General features: G+C 78.3%; 1 protein-coding gene across 1 annotated transcript in view; it reads right to left on the bottom strand.

The window, feature by feature from the left end:
* VPS35L (VPS35 endosomal protein sorting factor like) overlaps positions 1-17,322 on the bottom strand; it is a 108,221-nt gene that overhangs the window by 20,435 nt on the left and 70,464 nt on the right. Inside the window, exon 29 of the mRNA XM_048494190.1 lies at positions 16,298-16,428. Coding sequence (XP_048350147.1) covers positions 16,298-16,428 — 131 coding nt within the window. The remainder of the gene's footprint in view (positions 1-16,297; positions 16,429-17,322) is intronic.

Genomic DNA, 17,322 nt, shown 5'->3' with positions numbered 1-17,322 from the left:
TGGGGGGGGGGGGGGGTGGGGGGGGGGGGGGGTGGGGGGGGGGGGGGGTGGGGGGGGGGGGGGGTGGGGGGGGGGGGGGGTGGGGGGGGGGGGGGGTGGGGGGGGGGGGGGGTGGGGGGGGGGGGGGGTGGGGGGGGGGGGGGGTGGGGGGGGGGGGGGGTGGGGGGGGGGGGGGGTGGGGGGGGGGGGGGGTGGGGGGGGGGGGGGGTGGGGGGGGGGGGGGGTGGGGGGGGGGGGGGGTGGGGGGGGGGGGGGGTGGGGGGGGGGGGGGGTGGGGGGGGGGGGGGGTGGGGGGGGGGGGGGGTGGGGGGGGGGGGGGGTGGGGGGGGGGGGGGGTGGGGGGGGGGGGGGGTGGGGGGGGGGGGGGGTGGGGGGGGGGGGGGGTGGGGGGGGGGGGGGGTGGGGGGGGGGGGGGGTGGGGGGGGGGGGGGGTGGGGGGGGGGGGGGGTGGGGGGGGGGGGGGGTGGGGGGGGGGGGGGGTGGGGGGGGGGGGGGGTGGGGGGGGGGGGGGGTGGGGGGGGGGGGGGGTGGGGGGGGGGGGGGGTGGGGGGGGGGGGGGGTGGGGGGGGGGGGGGGTGGGGGGGGGGGGGGGTGGGGGGGGGGGGGGGTGGGGGGGGGGGGGGGTGGGGGGGGGGGGGGGTGGGGGGGGGGGGGGGTGGGGGGGGGGGGGGGTGGGGGGGGGGGGGGGTGGGGGGGGGGGGGGGTGGGGGGGGGGGGGGGTGGGGGGGGGGGGGGGTGGGGGGGGGGGGGGGTGGGGGGGGGGGGGGGTGGGGGGGGGGGGGGGTGGGGGGGGGGGGGGGTGGGGGGGGGGGGGGGTGGGGGGGGGGGGGGGTGGGGGGGGGGGGGGGTGGGGGGGGGGGGGGGTGGGGGGGGGGGGGGGTGGGGGGGGGGGGGGGTGGGGGGGGGGGGGGGTGGGGGGGGGGGGGGGTGGGGGGGGGGGGGGGTGGGGGGGGGGGGGGGTGGGGGGGGGGGGGGGTGGGGGGGGGGGGGGGTGGGGGGGGGGGGGGGTGGGGGGGGGGGGGGGTGGGGGGGGGGGGGGGTGGGGGGGGGGGGGGGTGGGGGGGGGGGGGGGTGGGGGGGGGGGGGGGTGGGGGGGGGGGGGGGTGGGGGGGGGGGGGGGTGGGGGGGGGGGGGGGTGGGGGGGGGGGGGGGTGGGGGGGGGGGGGGGTGGGGGGGGGGGGGGGTGGGGGGGGGGGGGGGTGGGGGGGGGGGGGGGTGGGGGGGGGGGGGGGTGGGGGGGGGGGGGGGTGGGGGGGGGGGGGGGTGGGGGGGGGGGGGGGTGGGGGGGGGGGGGGGTGGGGGGGGGGGGGGGTGGGGGGGGGGGGGGGTGGGGGGGGGGGGGGGTGGGGGGGGGGGGGGGTGGGGGGGGGGGGGGGTGGGGGGGGGGGGGGGTGGGGGGGGGGGGGGGTGGGGGGGGGGGGGGGTGGGGGGGGGGGGGGGTGGGGGGGGGGGGGGGTGGGGGGGGGGGGGGGTGGGGGGGGGGGGGGGTGGGGGGGGGGGGGGGTGGGGGGGGGGGGGGGTGGGGGGGGGGGGGGGTGGGGGGGGGGGGGGGTGGGGGGGGGGGGGGGTGGGGGGGGGGGGGGGTGGGGGGGGGGGGGGGTGGGGGGGGGGGGGGGTGGGGGGGGGGGGGGGTGGGGGGGGGGGGGGGTGGGGGGGGGGGGGGGTGGGGGGGGGGGGGGGTGGGGGGGGGGGGGGGTGGGGGGGGGGGGGGGTGGGGGGGGGGGGGGGTGGGGGGGGGGGGGGGTGGGGGGGGGGGGGGGTGGGGGGGGGGGGGGGTGGGGGGGGGGGGGGGTGGGGGGGGGGGGGGGTGGGGGGGGGGGGGGGTGGGGGGGGGGGGGGGTGGGGGGGGGGGGGGGTGGGGGGGGGGGGGGGTGGGGGGGGGGGGGGGTGGGGGGGGGGGGGGGTGGGGGGGGGGGGGGGTGGGGGGGGGGGGGGGTGGGGGGGGGGGGGGGTGGGGGGGGGGGGGGGTGGGGGGGGGGGGGGGTGGGGGGGGGGGGGGGTGGGGGGGGGGGGGGGTGGGGGGGGGGGGGGGTGGGGGGGGGGGGGGGTGGGGGGGGGGGGGGGTGGGGGGGGGGGGGGGTGGGGGGGGGGGGGGGTGGGGGGGGGGGGGGGTGGGGGGGGGGGGGGGTGGGGGGGGGGGGGGGTGGGGGGGGGGGGGGGTGGGGGGGGGGGGGGGTGGGGGGGGGGGGGGGTGGGGGGGGGGGGGGGTGGGGGGGGGGGGGGGTGGGGGGGGGGGGGGGTGGGGGGGGGGGGGGGTGGGGGGGGGGGGGGGTGGGGGGGGGGGGGGGTGGGGGGGGGGGGGGGTGGGGGGGGGGGGGGGTGGGGGGGGGGGGGGGTGGGGGGGGGGGGGGGTGGGGGGGGGGGGGGGTGGGGGGGGGGGGGGGTGGGGGGGGGGGGGGGTGGGGGGGGGGGGGGGTGGGGGGGGGGGGGGGTGGGGGGGGGGGGGGGTGGGGGGGGGGGGGGGTGGGGGGGGGGGGGGGTGGGGGGGGGGGGGGGTGGGGGGGGGGGGGGGTGGGGGGGGGGGGGGGTGGGGGGGGGGGGGGGTGGGGGGGGGGGGGGGTGGGGGGGGGGGGGGGTGGGGGGGGGGGGGGGTGGGGGGGGGGGGGGGTGGGGGGGGGGGGGGGTGGGGGGGGGGGGGGGTGGGGGGGGGGGGGGGTGGGGGGGGGGGGGGGTGGGGGGGGGGGGGGGTGGGGGGGGGGGGGGGTGGGGGGGGGGGGGGGTGGGGGGGGGGGGGGGTGGGGGGGGGGGGGGGTGGGGGGGGGGGGGGGTGGGGGGGGGGGGGGGTGGGGGGGGGGGGGGGTGGGGGGGGGGGGGGGTGGGGGGGGGGGGGGGTGGGGGGGGGGGGGGGTGGGGGGGGGGGGGGGTGGGGGGGGGGGGGGGTGGGGGGGGGGGGGGGTGGGGGGGGGGGGGGGTGGGGGGGGGGGGGGGTGGGGGGGGGGGGGGGTGGGGGGGGGGGGGGGTGGGGGGGGGGGGGGGTGGGGGGGGGGGGGGGTGGGGGGGGGGGGGGGTGGGGGGGGGGGGGGGTGGGGGGGGGGGGGGGTGGGGGGGGGGGGGGGTGGGGGGGGGGGGGGGTGGGGGGGGGGGGGGGTGGGGGGGGGGGGGGGTGGGGGGGGGGGGGGGTGGGGGGGGGGGGGGGTGGGGGGGGGGGGGGGTGGGGGGGGGGGGGGGTGGGGGGGGGGGGGGGTGGGGGGGGGGGGGGGTGGGGGGGGGGGGGGGTGGGGGGGGGGGGGGGTGGGGGGGGGGGGGGGTGGGGGGGGGGGGGGGTGGGGGGGGGGGGGGGTGGGGGGGGGGGGGGGTGGGGGGGGGGGGGGGTGGGGGGGGGGGGGGGTGGGGGGGGGGGGGGGTGGGGGGGGGGGGGGGTGGGGGGGGGGGGGGGTGGGGGGGGGGGGGGGTGGGGGGGGGGGGGGGTGGGGGGGGGGGGGGGTGGGGGGGGGGGGGGGTGGGGGGGGGGGGGGGTGGGGGGGGGGGGGGGTGGGGGGGGGGGGGGGTGGGGGGGGGGGGGGGTGGGGGGGGGGGGGGGTGGGGGGGGGGGGGGGTGGGGGGGGGGGGGGGTGGGGGGGGGGGGGGGTGGGGGGGGGGGGGGGTGGGGGGGGGGGGGGGTGGGGGGGGGGGGGGGTGGGGGGGGGGGGGGGTGGGGGGGGGGGGGGGTGGGGGGGGGGGGGGGTGGGGGGGGGGGGGGGTGGGGGGGGGGGGGGGTGGGGGGGGGGGGGGGTGGGGGGGGGGGGGGGTGGGGGGGGGGGGGGGTGGGGGGGGGGGGGGGTGGGGGGGGGGGGGGGTGGGGGGGGGGGGGGGTGGGGGGGGGGGGGGGTGGGGGGGGGGGGGGGTGGGGGGGGGGGGGGGTGGGGGGGGGGGGGGGTGGGGGGGGGGGGGGGTGGGGGGGGGGGGGGGTGGGGGGGGGGGGGGGTGGGGGGGGGGGGGGGTGGGGGGGGGGGGGGGTGGGGGGGGGGGGGGGTGGGGGGGGGGGGGGGTGGGGGGGGGGGGGGGTGGGGGGGGGGGGGGGTGGGGGGGGGGGGGGGTGGGGGGGGGGGGGGGTGGGGGGGGGGGGGGGTGGGGGGGGGGGGGGGTGGGGGGGGGGGGGGGTGGGGGGGGGGGGGGGTGGGGGGGGGGGGGGGTGGGGGGGGGGGGGGGTGGGGGGGGGGGGGGGTGGGGGGGGGGGGGGGTGGGGGGGGGGGGGGGTGGGGGGGGGGGGGGGTGGGGGGGGGGGGGGGTGGGGGGGGGGGGGGGTGGGGGGGGGGGGGGGTGGGGGGGGGGGGGGGTGGGGGGGGGGGGGGGTGGGGGGGGGGGGGGGTGGGGGGGGGGGGGGGTGGGGGGGGGGGGGGGTGGGGGGGGGGGGGGGTGGGGGGGGGGGGGGGTGGGGGGGGGGGGGGGTGGGGGGGGGGGGGGGTGGGGGGGGGGGGGGGTGGGGGGGGGGGGGGGTGGGGGGGGGGGGGGGTGGGGGGGGGGGGGGGTGGGGGGGGGGGGGGGTGGGGGGGGGGGGGGGTGGGGGGGGGGGGGGGTGGGGGGGGGGGGGGGTGGGGGGGGGGGGGGGTGGGGGGGGGGGGGGGTGGGGGGGGGGGGGGGTGGGGGGGGGGGGGGGTGGGGGGGGGGGGGGGTGGGGGGGGGGGGGGGTGGGGGGGGGGGGGGGTGGGGGGGGGGGGGGGTGGGGGGGGGGGGGGGTGGGGGGGGGGGGGGGTGGGGGGGGGGGGGGGTGGGGGGGGGGGGGGGTGGGGGGGGGGGGGGGTGGGGGGGGGGGGGGGTGGGGGGGGGGGGGGGTGGGGGGGGGGGGGGGTGGGGGGGGGGGGGGGTGGGGGGGGGGGGGGGTGGGGGGGGGGGGGGGTGGGGGGGGGGGGGGGTGGGGGGGGGGGGGGGTGGGGGGGGGGGGGGGTGGGGGGGGGGGGGGGTGGGGGGGGGGGGGGGTGGGGGGGGGGGGGGGTGGGGGGGGGGGGGGGTGGGGGGGGGGGGGGGTGGGGGGGGGGGGGGGTGGGGGGGGGGGGGGGTGGGGGGGGGGGGGGGTGGGGGGGGGGGGGGGTGGGGGGGGGGGGGGGTGGGGGGGGGGGGGGGTGGGGGGGGGGGGGGGTGGGGGGGGGGGGGGGTGGGGGGGGGGGGGGGTGGGGGGGGGGGGGGGTGGGGGGGGGGGGGGGTGGGGGGGGGGGGGGGTGGGGGGGGGGGGGGGTGGGGGGGGGGGGGGGTGGGGGGGGGGGGGGGTGGGGGGGGGGGGGGGTGGGGGGGGGGGGGGGTGGGGGGGGGGGGGGGTGGGGGGGGGGGGGGGTGGGGGGGGGGGGGGGTGGGGGGGGGGGGGGGTGGGGGGGGGGGGGGGTGGGGGGGGGGGGGGGTGGGGGGGGGGGGGGGTGGGGGGGGGGGGGGGTGGGGGGGGGGGGGGGTGGGGGGGGGGGGGGGTGGGGGGGGGGGGGGGTGGGGGGGGGGGGGGGTGGGGGGGGGGGGGGGTGGGGGGGGGGGGGGGTGGGGGGGGGGGGGGGTGGGGGGGGGGGGGGGTGGGGGGGGGGGGGGGTGGGGGGGGGGGGGGGTGGGGGGGGGGGGGGGTGGGGGGGGGGGGGGGTGGGGGGGGGGGGGGGTGGGGGGGGGGGGGGGTGGGGGGGGGGGGGGGTGGGGGGGGGGGGGGGTGGGGGGGGGGGGGGGTGGGGGGGGGGGGGGGTGGGGGGGGGGGGGGGTGGGGGGGGGGGGGGGTGGGGGGGGGGGGGGGTGGGGGGGGGGGGGGGTGGGGGGGGGGGGGGGTGGGGGGGGGGGGGGGTGGGGGGGGGGGGGGGTGGGGGGGGGGGGGGGTGGGGGGGGGGGGGGGTGGGGGGGGGGGGGGGTGGGGGGGGGGGGGGGTGGGGGGGGGGGGGGGTGGGGGGGGGGGGGGGTGGGGGGGGGGGGGGGTGGGGGGGGGGGGGGGTGGGGGGGGGGGGGGGTGGGGGGGGGGGGGGGTGGGGGGGGGGGGGGGTGGGGGGGGGGGGGGGTGGGGGGGGGGGGGGGTGGGGGGGGGGGGGGGTGGGGGGGGGGGGGGGTGGGGGGGGGGGGGGGTGGGGGGGGGGGGGGGTGGGGGGGGGGGGGGGTGGGGGGGGGGGGGGGTGGGGGGGGGGGGGGGTGGGGGGGGGGGGGGGTGGGGGGGGGGGGGGGTGGGGGGGGGGGGGGGTGGGGGGGGGGGGGGGTGGGGGGGGGGGGGGGTGGGGGGGGGGGGGGGTGGGGGGGGGGGGGGGTGGGGGGGGGGGGGGGTGGGGGGGGGGGGGGGTGGGGGGGGGGGGGGGTGGGGGGGGGGGGGGGTGGGGGGGGGGGGGGGTGGGGGGGGGGGGGGGTGGGGGGGGGGGGGGGTGGGGGGGGGGGGGGGTGGGGGGGGGGGGGGGTGGGGGGGGGGGGGGGTGGGGGGGGGGGGGGGTGGGGGGGGGGGGGGGTGGGGGGGGGGGGGGGTGGGGGGGGGGGGGGGTGGGGGGGGGGGGGGGTGGGGGGGGGGGGGGGTGGGGGGGGGGGGGGGTGGGGGGGGGGGGGGGTGGGGGGGGGGGGGGGTGGGGGGGGGGGGGGGTGGGGGGGGGGGGGGGTGGGGGGGGGGGGGGGTGGGGGGGGGGGGGGGTGGGGGGGGGGGGGGGTGGGGGGGGGGGGGGGTGGGGGGGGGGGGGGGTGGGGGGGGGGGGGGGTGGGGGGGGGGGGGGGTGGGGGGGGGGGGGGGTGGGGGGGGGGGGGGGTGGGGGGGGGGGGGGGTGGGGGGGGGGGGGGGTGGGGGGGGGGGGGGGTGGGGGGGGGGGGGGGTGGGGGGGGGGGGGGGTGGGGGGGGGGGGGGGTGGGGGGGGGGGGGGGTGGGGGGGGGGGGGGGTGGGGGGGGGGGGGGGTGGGGGGGGGGGGGGGTGGGGGGGGGGGGGGGTGGGGGGGGGGGGGGGTGGGGGGGGGGGGGGGTGGGGGGGGGGGGGGGTGGGGGGGGGGGGGGGTGGGGGGGGGGGGGGGTGGGGGGGGGGGGGGGTGGGGGGGGGGGGGGGTGGGGGGGGGGGGGGGTGGGGGGGGGGGGGGGTGGGGGGGGGGGGGGGTGGGGGGGGGGGGGGGTGGGGGGGGGGGGGGGTGGGGGGGGGGGGGGGTGGGGGGGGGGGGGGGTGGGGGGGGGGGGGGGTGGGGGGGGGGGGGGGTGGGGGGGGGGGGGGGTGGGGGGGGGGGGGGGTGGGGGGGGGGGGGGGTGGGGGGGGGGGGGGGTGGGGGGGGGGGGGGGTGGGGGGGGGGGGGGGTGGGGGGGGGGGGGGGTGGGGGGGGGGGGGGGTGGGGGGGGGGGGGGGTGGGGGGGGGGGGGGGTGGGGGGGGGGGGGGGTGGGGGGGGGGGGGGGTGGGGGGGGGGGGGGGTGGGGGGGGGGGGGGGTGGGGGGGGGGGGGGGTGGGGGGGGGGGGGGGTGGGGGGGGGGGGGGGTGGGGGGGGGGGGGGGTGGGGGGGGGGGGGGGTGGGGGGGGGGGGGGGTGGGGGGGGGGGGGGGTGGGGGGGGGGGGGGGTGGGGGGGGGGGGGGGTGGGGGGGGGGGGGGGTGGGGGGGGGGGGGGGTGGGGGGGGGGGGGGGTGGGGGGGGGGGGGGGTGGGGGGGGGGGGGGGTGGGGGGGGGGGGGGGTGGGGGGGGGGGGGGGTGGGGGGGGGGGGGGGTGGGGGGGGGGGGGGGTGGGGGGGGGGGGGGGTGGGGGGGGGGGGGGGTGGGGGGGGGGGGGGGTGGGGGGGGGGGGGGGTGGGGGGGGGGGGGGGTGGGGGGGGGGGGGGGTGGGGGGGGGGGGGGGTGGGGGGGGGGGGGGGTGGGGGGGGGGGGGGGTGGGGGGGGGGGGGGGTGGGGGGGGGGGGGGGTGGGGGGGGGGGGGGGTGGGGGGGGGGGGGGGTGGGGGGGGGGGGGGGTGGGGGGGGGGGGGGGTGGGGGGGGGGGGGGGTGGGGGGGGGGGGGGGTGGGGGGGGGGGGGGGTGGGGGGGGGGGGGGGTGGGGGGGGGGGGGGGTGGGGGGGGGGGGGGGTGGGGGGGGGGGGGGGTGGGGGGGGGGGGGGGTGGGGGGGGGGGGGGGTGGGGGGGGGGGGGGGTGGGGGGGGGGGGGGGTGGGGGGGGGGGGGGGTGGGGGGGGGGGGGGGTGGGGGGGGGGGGGGGTGGGGGGGGGGGGGGGTGGGGGGGGGGGGGGGTGGGGGGGGGGGGGGGTGGGGGGGGGGGGGGGTGGGGGGGGGGGGGGGTGGGGGGGGGGGGGGGTGGGGGGGGGGGGGGGTGGGGGGGGGGGGGGGTGGGGGGGGGGGGGGGTGGGGGGGGGGGGGGGTGGGGGGGGGGGGGGGTGGGGGGGGGGGGGGGTGGGGGGGGGGGGGGGTGGGGGGGGGGGGGGGTGGGGGGGGGGGGGGGTGGGGGGGGGGGGGGGTGGGGGGGGGGGGGGGTGGGGGGGGGGGGGGGTGGGGGGGGGGGGGGGTGGGGGGGGGGGGGGGTGGGGGGGGGGGGGGGTGGGGGGGGGGGGGGGTGGGGGGGGGGGGGGGTGGGGGGGGGGGGGGGTGGGGGGGGGGGGGGGTGGGGGGGGGGGGGGGTGGGGGGGGGGGGGGGTGGGGGGGGGGGGGGGTGGGGGGGGGGGGGGGTGGGGGGGGGGGGGGGTGGGGGGGGGGGGGGGTGGGGGGGGGGGGGGGTGGGGGGGGGGGGGGGTGGGGGGGGGGGGGGGTGGGGGGGGGGGGGGGTGGGGGGGGGGGGGGGTGGGGGGGGGGGGGGGTGGGGGGGGGGGGGGGTGGGGGGGGGGGGGGGTGGGGGGGGGGGGGGGTGGGGGGGGGGGGGGGTGGGGGGGGGGGGGGGTGGGGGGGGGGGGGGGTGGGGGGGGGGGGGGGTGGGGGGGGGGGGGGGTGGGGGGGGGGGGGGGTGGGGGGGGGGGGGGGTGGGGGGGGGGGGGGGTGGGGGGGGGGGGGGGTGGGGGGGGGGGGGGGTGGGGGGGGGGGGGGGTGGGGGGGGGGGGGGGTGGGGGGGGGGGGGGGTGGGGGGGGGGGGGGGTGGGGGGGGGGGGGGGTGGGGGGGGGGGGGGGTGGGGGGGGGGGGGGGTGGGGGGGGGGGGGGGTGGGGGGGGGGGGGGGTGGGGGGGGGGGGGGGTGGGGGGGGGGGGGGGTGGGGGGGGGGGGGGGTGGGGGGGGGGGGGGGTGGGGGGGGGGGGGGGTGGGGGGGGGGGGGGGTGGGGGGGGGGGGGGGTGGGGGGGGGGGGGGGTGGGGGGGGGGGGGGGTGGGGGGGGGGGGGGGTGGGGGGGGGGGGGGGTGGGGGGGGGGGGGGGTGGGGGGGGGGGGGGGTGGGGGGGGGGGGGGGTGGGGGGGGGGGGGGGTGGGGGGGGGGGGGGGTGGGGGGGGGGGGGGGTGGGGGGGGGGGGGGGTGGGGGGGGGGGGGGGTGGGGGGGGGGGGGGGTGGGGGGGGGGGGGGGTGGGGGGGGGGGGGGGTGGGGGGGGGGGGGGGTGGGGGGGGGGGGGGGTGGGGGGGGGGGGGGGTGGGGGGGGGGGGGGGTGGGGGGGGGGGGGGGTGGGGGGGGGGGGGGGTGGGGGGGGGGGGGGGTGGGGGGGGGGGGGGGTGGGGGGGGGGGGGGGTGGGGGGGGGGGGGGGTGGGGGGGGGGGGGGGTGGGGGGGGGGGGGGGTGGGGGGGGGGGGGGGTGGGGGGGGGGGGGGGTGGGGGGGGGGGGGGGTGGGGGGGGGGGGGGGTGGGGGGGGGGGGGGGTGGGGGGGGGGGGGGGTGGGGGGGGGGGGGGGTGGGGGGGGGGGGGGGTGGGGGGGGGGGGGGGTGGGGGGGGGGGGGGGTGGGGGGGGGGGGGGGTGGGGGGGGGGGGGGGTGGGGGGGGGGGGGGGTGGGGGGGGGGGGGGGTGGGGGGGGGGGGGGGTGGGGGGGGGGGGGGGTGGGGGGGGGGGGGGGTGGGGGGGGGGGGGGGTGGGGGGGGGGGGGGGTGGGGGGGGGGGGGGGTGGGGGGGGGGGGGGGTGGGGGGGGGGGGGGGTGGGGGGGGGGGGGGGTGGGGGGGGGGGGGGGTGGGGGGGGGGGGGGGTGGGGGGGGGGGGGGGTGGGGGGGGGGGGGGGTGGGGGGGGGGGGGGGTGGGGGGGGGGGGGGGTGGGGGGGGGGGGGGGTGGGGGGGGGGGGGGGTGGGGGGGGGGGGGGGTGGGGGGGGGGGGGGGTGGGGGGGGGGGGGGGTGGGGGGGGGGGGGGGTGGGGGGGGGGGGGGGTGGGGGGGGGGGGGGGTGGGGGGGGGGGGGGGTGGGGGGGGGGGGGGGTGGGGGGGGGGGGGGGTGGGGGGGGGGGGGGGTGGGGGGGGGGGGGGGTGGGGGGGGGGGGGGGTGGGGGGGGGGGGGGGTGGGGGGGGGGGGGGGTGGGGGGGGGGGGGGGTGGGGGGGGGGGGGGGTGGGGGGGGGGGGGGGTGGGGGGGGGGGGGGGTGGGGGGGGGGGGGGGTGGGGGGGGGGGGGGGTGGGGGGGGGGGGGGGTGGGGGGGGGGGGGGGTGGGGGGGGGGGGGGGTGGGGGGGGGGGGGGGTGGGGGGGGGGGGGGGTGGGGGGGGGGGGGGGTGGGGGGGGGGGGGGGTGGGGGGGGGGGGGGGTGGGGGGGGGGGGGGGTGGGGGGGGGGGGGGGTGGGGGGGGGGGGGGGTGGGGGGGGGGGGGGGTGGGGGGGGGGGGGGGTGGGGGGGGGGGGGGGTGGGGGGGGGGGGGGGTGGGGGGGGGGGGGGGTGGGGGGGGGGGGGGGTGGGGGGGGGGGGGGGTGGGGGGGGGGGGGGGTGGGGGGGGGGGGGGGTGGGGGGGGGGGGGGGTGGGGGGGGGGGGGGGTGGGGGGGGGGGGGGGTGGGGGGGGGGGGGGGTGGGGGGGGGGGGGGGTGGGGGGGGGGGGGGGTGGGGGGGGGGGGGGGTGGGGGGGGGGGGGGGTGGGGGGGGGGGGGGGTGGGGGGGGGGGGGGGTGGGGGGGGGGGGGGGTGGGGGGGGGGGGGGGTGGGGGGGGGGGGGGGTGGGGGGGGGGGGGGGTGGGGGGGGGGGGGGGTGGGGGGGGGGGGGGGTGGGGGGGGGGGGGGGTGGGGGGGGGGGGGGGTGGGGGGGGGGGGGGGTGGGGGGGGGGGGGGGTGGGGGGGGGGGGGGGTGGGGGGGGGGGGGGGTGGGGGGGGGGGGGGGTGGGGGGGGGGGGGGGTGGGGGGGGGGGGGGGTGGGGGGGGGGGGGGGTGGGGGGGGGGGGGGGTGGGGGGGGGGGGGGGTGGGGGGGGGGGGGGGTGGGGGGGGGGGGGGGTGGGGGGGGGGGGGGGTGGGGGGGGGGGGGGGTGGGGGGGGGGGGGGGTGGGGGGGGGGGGGGGTGGGGGGGGGGGGGGGTGGGGGGGGGGGGGGGTGGGGGGGGGGGGGGGTGGGGGGGGGGGGGGGTGGGGGGGGGGGGGGGTGGGGGGGGGGGGGGGTGGGGGGGGGGGGGGGTGGGGGGGGGGGGGGGTGGGGGGGGGGGGGGGTGGGGGGGGGGGGGGGTGGGGGGGGGGGGGGGTGGGGGGGGGGGGGGGTGGGGGGGGGGGGGGGTGGGGGGGGGGGGGGGTGGGGGGGGGGGGGGGTGGGGGGGGGGGGGGGTGGGGGGGGGGGGGGGTGGGGGGGGGGGGGGGTGGGGGGGGGGGGGGGTGGGGGGGGGGGGGGGTGGGGGGGGGGGGGGGTGGGGGGGGGGGGGGGTGGGGGGGGGGGGGGGTGGGGGGGGGGGGGGGTGGGGGGGGGGGGGGGTGGGGGGGGGGGGGGGTGGGGGGGGGGGGGGGTGGGGGGGGGGGGGGGTGGGGGGGGGGGGGGGTGGGGGGGGGGGGGGGTGGGGGGGGGGGGGGGTGGGGGGGGGGGGGGGTGGGGGGGGGGGGGGGTGGGGGGGGGGGGGGGTGGGGGGGGGGGGGGGTGGGGGGGGGGGGGGGGGGGGGGGGGGGGGGGTGGGGGGGGGGGGGGGGGGGGGGGGGGGGGGGGGGGGGGGGGGGCGGGTGGGGGGTGGGGGGTGGGGGGGGGGTGGGGTGGGGGGGGGGGGGGGTGGGGTGGGGGGGGGGTGGGGGGGGCTTTGGGGGGGGTGGGGGGGGGGGGGGTACAAGTAAGTCAGTGACTGTTGTAAACATCAAACATTCCTAATAACGCATTTTTGTTGATACAAATTGAGATTTCTGTGCTTCACGTTAACGTTAAACGATATCTCCTTTTGAAATTGTCAGTCGCAACCCAAAGAGGGAAGGTGATCCATTCGTAGAATTCTTCGAGATCCCCTTTGTGAAGGATTGGCTAAAGGACCAGTAAGTATTGCTGCGAGTTCAGGCTGACTTCTTCTCCCTCCTCCTTTCCCCCAAAATATAGACAGATATGCCGCAAAATTGTCCCCTTTTGATTTCCTTTTATTATTCATGTGTAACGAAGCACCTCTGACATGCATGCTAATGTGGTAGCTACCTAGAATCAAGGCATTTTGTCCTAGATTAATTTGTGCAGAAATTGGACCAGAGAGCCCTAAACGTTTCATTATTCGGAAGAACGTGGGATTTAAAATTGCCTGCTGTTATTATGAATATCTTTATGCTGATGAGCACACAGTGTTTACTAGTGCAACAGTTTGAACACTTTCCCGTCTGCGGCTACGTTGATAAGAAATCATTCCCCCGAGGTGGTTTAAAATGGCAAATGGTGCACCTTTCTTTTGCTGCTTTGCAATTACAACCTGACAGTTAAGTCCAGTTTTTGATCAAACGTCAATGTCTTGCTCTGAATTTTTAATATATATGTATAATATCCTGGACCCATTTCTTACAAATGAAGCTGGTTTACACATGGGAGCTCATCCGAACTACAGTCATACTATTCCCGAGACCCTGGTAACCTTGAGGGACCGAACAACTCAAAAATTCAAAATTGGCACACTGACCTGGATTTGTATGTAGACATCATTTACAATAATTCAAAGCAACATTTACTCAAAGTTATTTTTTCATTGTTATTGCACACATGTAAATCCACTTACACTAATGCTAACCTTATTCTAATATACTATAATGAGAAAATTAAAGTGCATAATATATATAAAGTGCCAGTGTCAATAAATCATATCAAAATACAATTTCATCATTTCGTTCAAGATATAATGACAAGGTCCATATGTGACTTTAAACTAATGAGTTCCAAAATTTTCTTAGTGTGTCCATATCTGAGGGACCATCAGATCTTGTAAACTCATGCAATTTGTTTGTATGGGTTGATTGGAGTAATGTGATTTGTTTGTTTTTTTGGATTTTGGATTTATATCCCCCCTTTCCTGTAGGAGACTCAAAGGGGCTGACAATCTCCTTTCCCTTCCCCCCTCACAACAAACACCCTGTGAGGTGAGTGGGGCTGAGAGAGCTCCGGAAAGCTGACTAGTCCAAGGTCACCCAGCTGGCATTTGTGGGAGTGTGCAGGCTAATCTGAATTCCCCAGATAAGCCTCCACAACTCAAGTGGCAGAGCTGGGAATCAAGCCCGGTTTCTCCAGATCAGCGTGCACCTGCTCTTAGCCACTACGCCACTTTCTATGGGGTGACTGGAGTAGGTCTGGAAGTTTTGAGGGAAAGTCCGAAGGGAATCCTTGCCTGAGGCTGCATGATGGTTCTCAGCCATCTTGTTTGGAGGCTTTTGCCCTAGATCAGCCGCTCTAGCCACTGGCTCCCAGCGGTGGTGGAAAGTACTGTCAAGTCGCAGCTGACGTGTGGCAACCCTGTGGGGTTTTCAGAGCAAGAGAGGTTCAGAGGTGGTTTGCCGGTGCCTCATGGGCTGAGAGAGTTCGAAGATAACCGTGACTGGCCCAAGGTCACCCTGCGCCAGGGCAGGGGGCGGTGGCCGCATACCAATGGGATCGCCCCTCCACCAGGATAAATGCCCCGGGGAGGGCGAATCCACTAGCACAAGGGTGCACCAGACTCTTCGTTGTCTTTTTCTGCATATGAGATTGCTAGTTTAAAATATATTGTGGCCTGCCTTTGCAAGCATGCTTCCACACAATAACGAAGGATTCTTTGCACACTTGATCCTATCCATGTTTACTCAGGAACCACTCCTGTTGTTAAAAGAAAAGATACACGTGGCTTGCTTTTTTTCTAAATATTTGACCCAACGTAGAAAAGAAAACCAGCCTTCATTCCCGAAACAAAACTGAACTAAGAAAAAAAAAATGTTGCCATGTAGATATTTGGAAACCCGGGTCTCCTGCTAACCTTTGCATGATTGATTTGATTTCGGCCCAGTTATATTAAAGCAGGAAGCTTGAAAAAGTCATTAACATTTCATAGAGGGGCCACTGACAATTCCATTACCCTGTCTGCATTATTCATTTAATTAAAAAGAGGCGTCTATTTAACAGTTAATATAATGGAAGGGAAGGGCAGCCACTATTGGGCAAGTAACGGCTGACTACTTAATGAGTGTTTAATTCAGTCTTCAAAGGCACATTAAATGATGAACCATTACTTTCCCCAAGAGTGGCTTCACTTTCCCCCCTCCCCCCATATTAACTGTTAAATAGATGCCTATTTTCTCCTAAATTAATTATTTGAACTAGAAGCAGCCTGTACTCTGAACTGGCATCAGAAATGCTTTCCATTCCTCTCTCTCTCTGGGTGCCCAGCCAGAGGTGGGATCCAGCAGGTTCTCACAGGTTCCTGAGAGTAGGTTACTAATTATTTGTGTGTGCCGAGAGGGGGTTACTAATTGGTGATTTTGCCACGTGATTTTTGCCTTAGTTACGCCCCTCCTCTCAGCAGTAGTGCGCAGAACTTGAAGCAGTCTAGCAGAAGGTGCACCGGTGTGCATGGCACGCCCAGGAATGCCCCGCCCCCAGAATGCCCGGGCACACCCCCGTCGTGCCCCGTCCATCCCCATTGGCGCTGCGCCACAGTTTGAATCCCACCACCATGGGAACCTGTTACTAAAATTTTTGGATCCCACCACTGTGCCCAGCTGCCGTCAAGTCACAGCTGACTTATGGAGACCCTGCAGGGTTTTCAAGGCAAGAGACATTCGGAGGTGGTTTGCCATTGCTTGCCTCCATGAGAGCAGAGAGTTCAGAGAGAACTTGACTGGCCCAAGGTCACCCAGCAGGCTTCGTGTGGAAAACAGAATCAAATCCGATTCCCCAGATTAAGATTCCTACTGCTCTTAACCACTATATCACTATGAATTGACAGGTGGCTATTATTGCCTTATCATCTTTTAAAACCAGAAAAAATACTTTGCTTATGAATAAACCATCGTTTTAAGCTTTGCTCTGAATGTAACCACTATTGGCATTTTGTGTTTGACAGTTGCACAGGGCAAAATCTTTTTTTTTTTTAATTTTATTAAATTTAAAATACATACATATTATATAACCAGTAAAAGCAAGAAAAAGAAGAAAAGAAGAAAAGAGGGGGGGGGGAAAGTAAAAATCTTATCATTTAACATCTTTCCTGCAATCCAACACAATTCCTACAAAAGCACAGGGCAAAATCTGAGTTTTCCACATACCCCTATATGGGCGGCTGCCCTCACACACCACAACCAAACAATGTTTTTTACACCAGGTTTTGAAGTCAGTGTATGGACCCAGGGGGAAGGAGGAGGGGTGTGCGGAGGAGATATTCCACCTCCCCATGTGACTTGACTTCAGAGAAGAAATTTTTTTTTACGCATATGTTTTTGCTTTTGATTGTACGCTTGTTATGACCCTGTGGTTACAACAATAAACTATCCTACAAATTATTCTGAACCTCACTGGCTCCAATGCCAATTTCCCAATAGGCAGATTTGGAGAAACATTTGGCGCAAAAGAGTTAGTTACATCATGTTAGTGATGTAACCGCTCAATTTAATTATTCAGTTATTATTTAATTTAACATGAGCCAACTCAAAGACCTGTGTAGGTGCAAGGAAGAGTTTGGATTTATATCCCCCTTTTCTCTCCTGTAGAAGACTCAAAGGGGATTACAATCTCCTTTCCCTTCCTCCCTCACAACAAACACCCTGTGAGGTGGGTGAGGCTGAGAGAGCCAGAAGAACTGTGACTAGCCCAAGGGCACCCAGCTGGCGTGTGTGGGAGTACACAGGCTAATCTGAATTCCCCAGATAAACCTCTACAGCTCAAACAGCAGAGCGGGGAATCGAACCCGATTCCTCCAGGTTAGAGTACATCTGCTCTTAGCCACCTCGCCACTGCTGTTCCTGTTCCTTAAAACAAGCCGGCCAATACATCTTCAGTGGGGACCCAGTTTGTAGGCTGCAGCTACAAAGGGTAAAACGTGTGTTCCACAAAGATAAAAGTAATGCAGTCAGAATGCTTTGGAAATATCAGGTGGGCCAGAGGATGTAACCAGAGCAGCGTCACGCGGTATGACGATACATTAATAGCCTCTTTCGGATTCACCTGCACCGTTGCCGAAGAAGAAAAGGAAATGGCACACATATTTGCGCTGGTACGGTTTCCTGTGCCATCTGCCCACAGCCAGCTGGCACCCGAGCATTTTTGACTGGGGTTGCAAAAGTCCTCCAGTTTCCCTTGCAAAAGCACTTGCAATGTGAAGTCAGCTGGGAGCCTTTGTCGGGGAGCTGTTCTATCCCCACCCTCTGAATTCTGTAGCATGTACTCCCTACTTGTATCTGTTTATACTCTACTGGAGCTGATGTTTCCTAGTAGTGTTTCGATAACAAATTAGCAGTCCTCTCTCACCCACCACCACCCAACCCCACGTCACACACACTTTCTTATTTTTTGCAGGCGAAATATATGTCAGTGCGTGTAGCACAATTTCTCCTCCTCCTCCTCCCCCCTTTTTCTTTTCATATTCAAATCTCCCAAAGTCTGCTAGTCTCAGCTGCCTTTATAGTTGACACCACTGTCAGTTCTCAGCTGGCCAATCGGGCTAATTTTGCACGGGTGAGTGGCTGTTTTCTTCGCTCACAATGCACGTTTCTACTTGCACAGTAGCATTTCAGAACTCTGCCTCTCTACCCCGGTTGTGCCATGAGCATTCATTTTAGATCCTTTGCTAGGACTTGCTGCCTCTGGCTAGGTCCCAATATCAGGATGACAGGACTGAGAACTTGACACAGGCTTCCTTTTGGGAACTCTTAAAAAAAACATCCCTGAAAAAGCAGGTGCTTCTGTTTCATTTCAAATACTTCTTAAGTAGTGCGGTTTTCTGTTTTCAAATATTGACATCCTGCCTACCAGATCACAGAAGTGCCACATATTTTTTTCCTATTTATTTCATTTATACTCTGCCTTTGGCTCATTCCGCACATGCAGAATAGTGCACTTTCAAACTGCTTTCAGTGCTCTTTGAAGCTGTGTGGAATAGCAAAATCCACTTGCAAACAGTTGTGAAAGTGGTTTGAAAATGCATTCTTTTGCGTGTGCGGAAGGGGCCTTTGTCTCTAATGGGGACTCAG

This window comes from Sphaerodactylus townsendi, linkage group LG04 (genome assembly GCF_021028975.2).
Source record: "Sphaerodactylus townsendi isolate TG3544 linkage group LG04, MPM_Stown_v2.3, whole genome shotgun sequence".
NCBI lineage: Eukaryota > Metazoa > Chordata > Lepidosauria > Squamata > Sphaerodactylidae > Sphaerodactylus > Sphaerodactylus townsendi.
The sequence above is the reverse complement of the archived record's forward strand: the minus strand, read 5'-3'. Positions and strand labels throughout refer to the sequence as shown.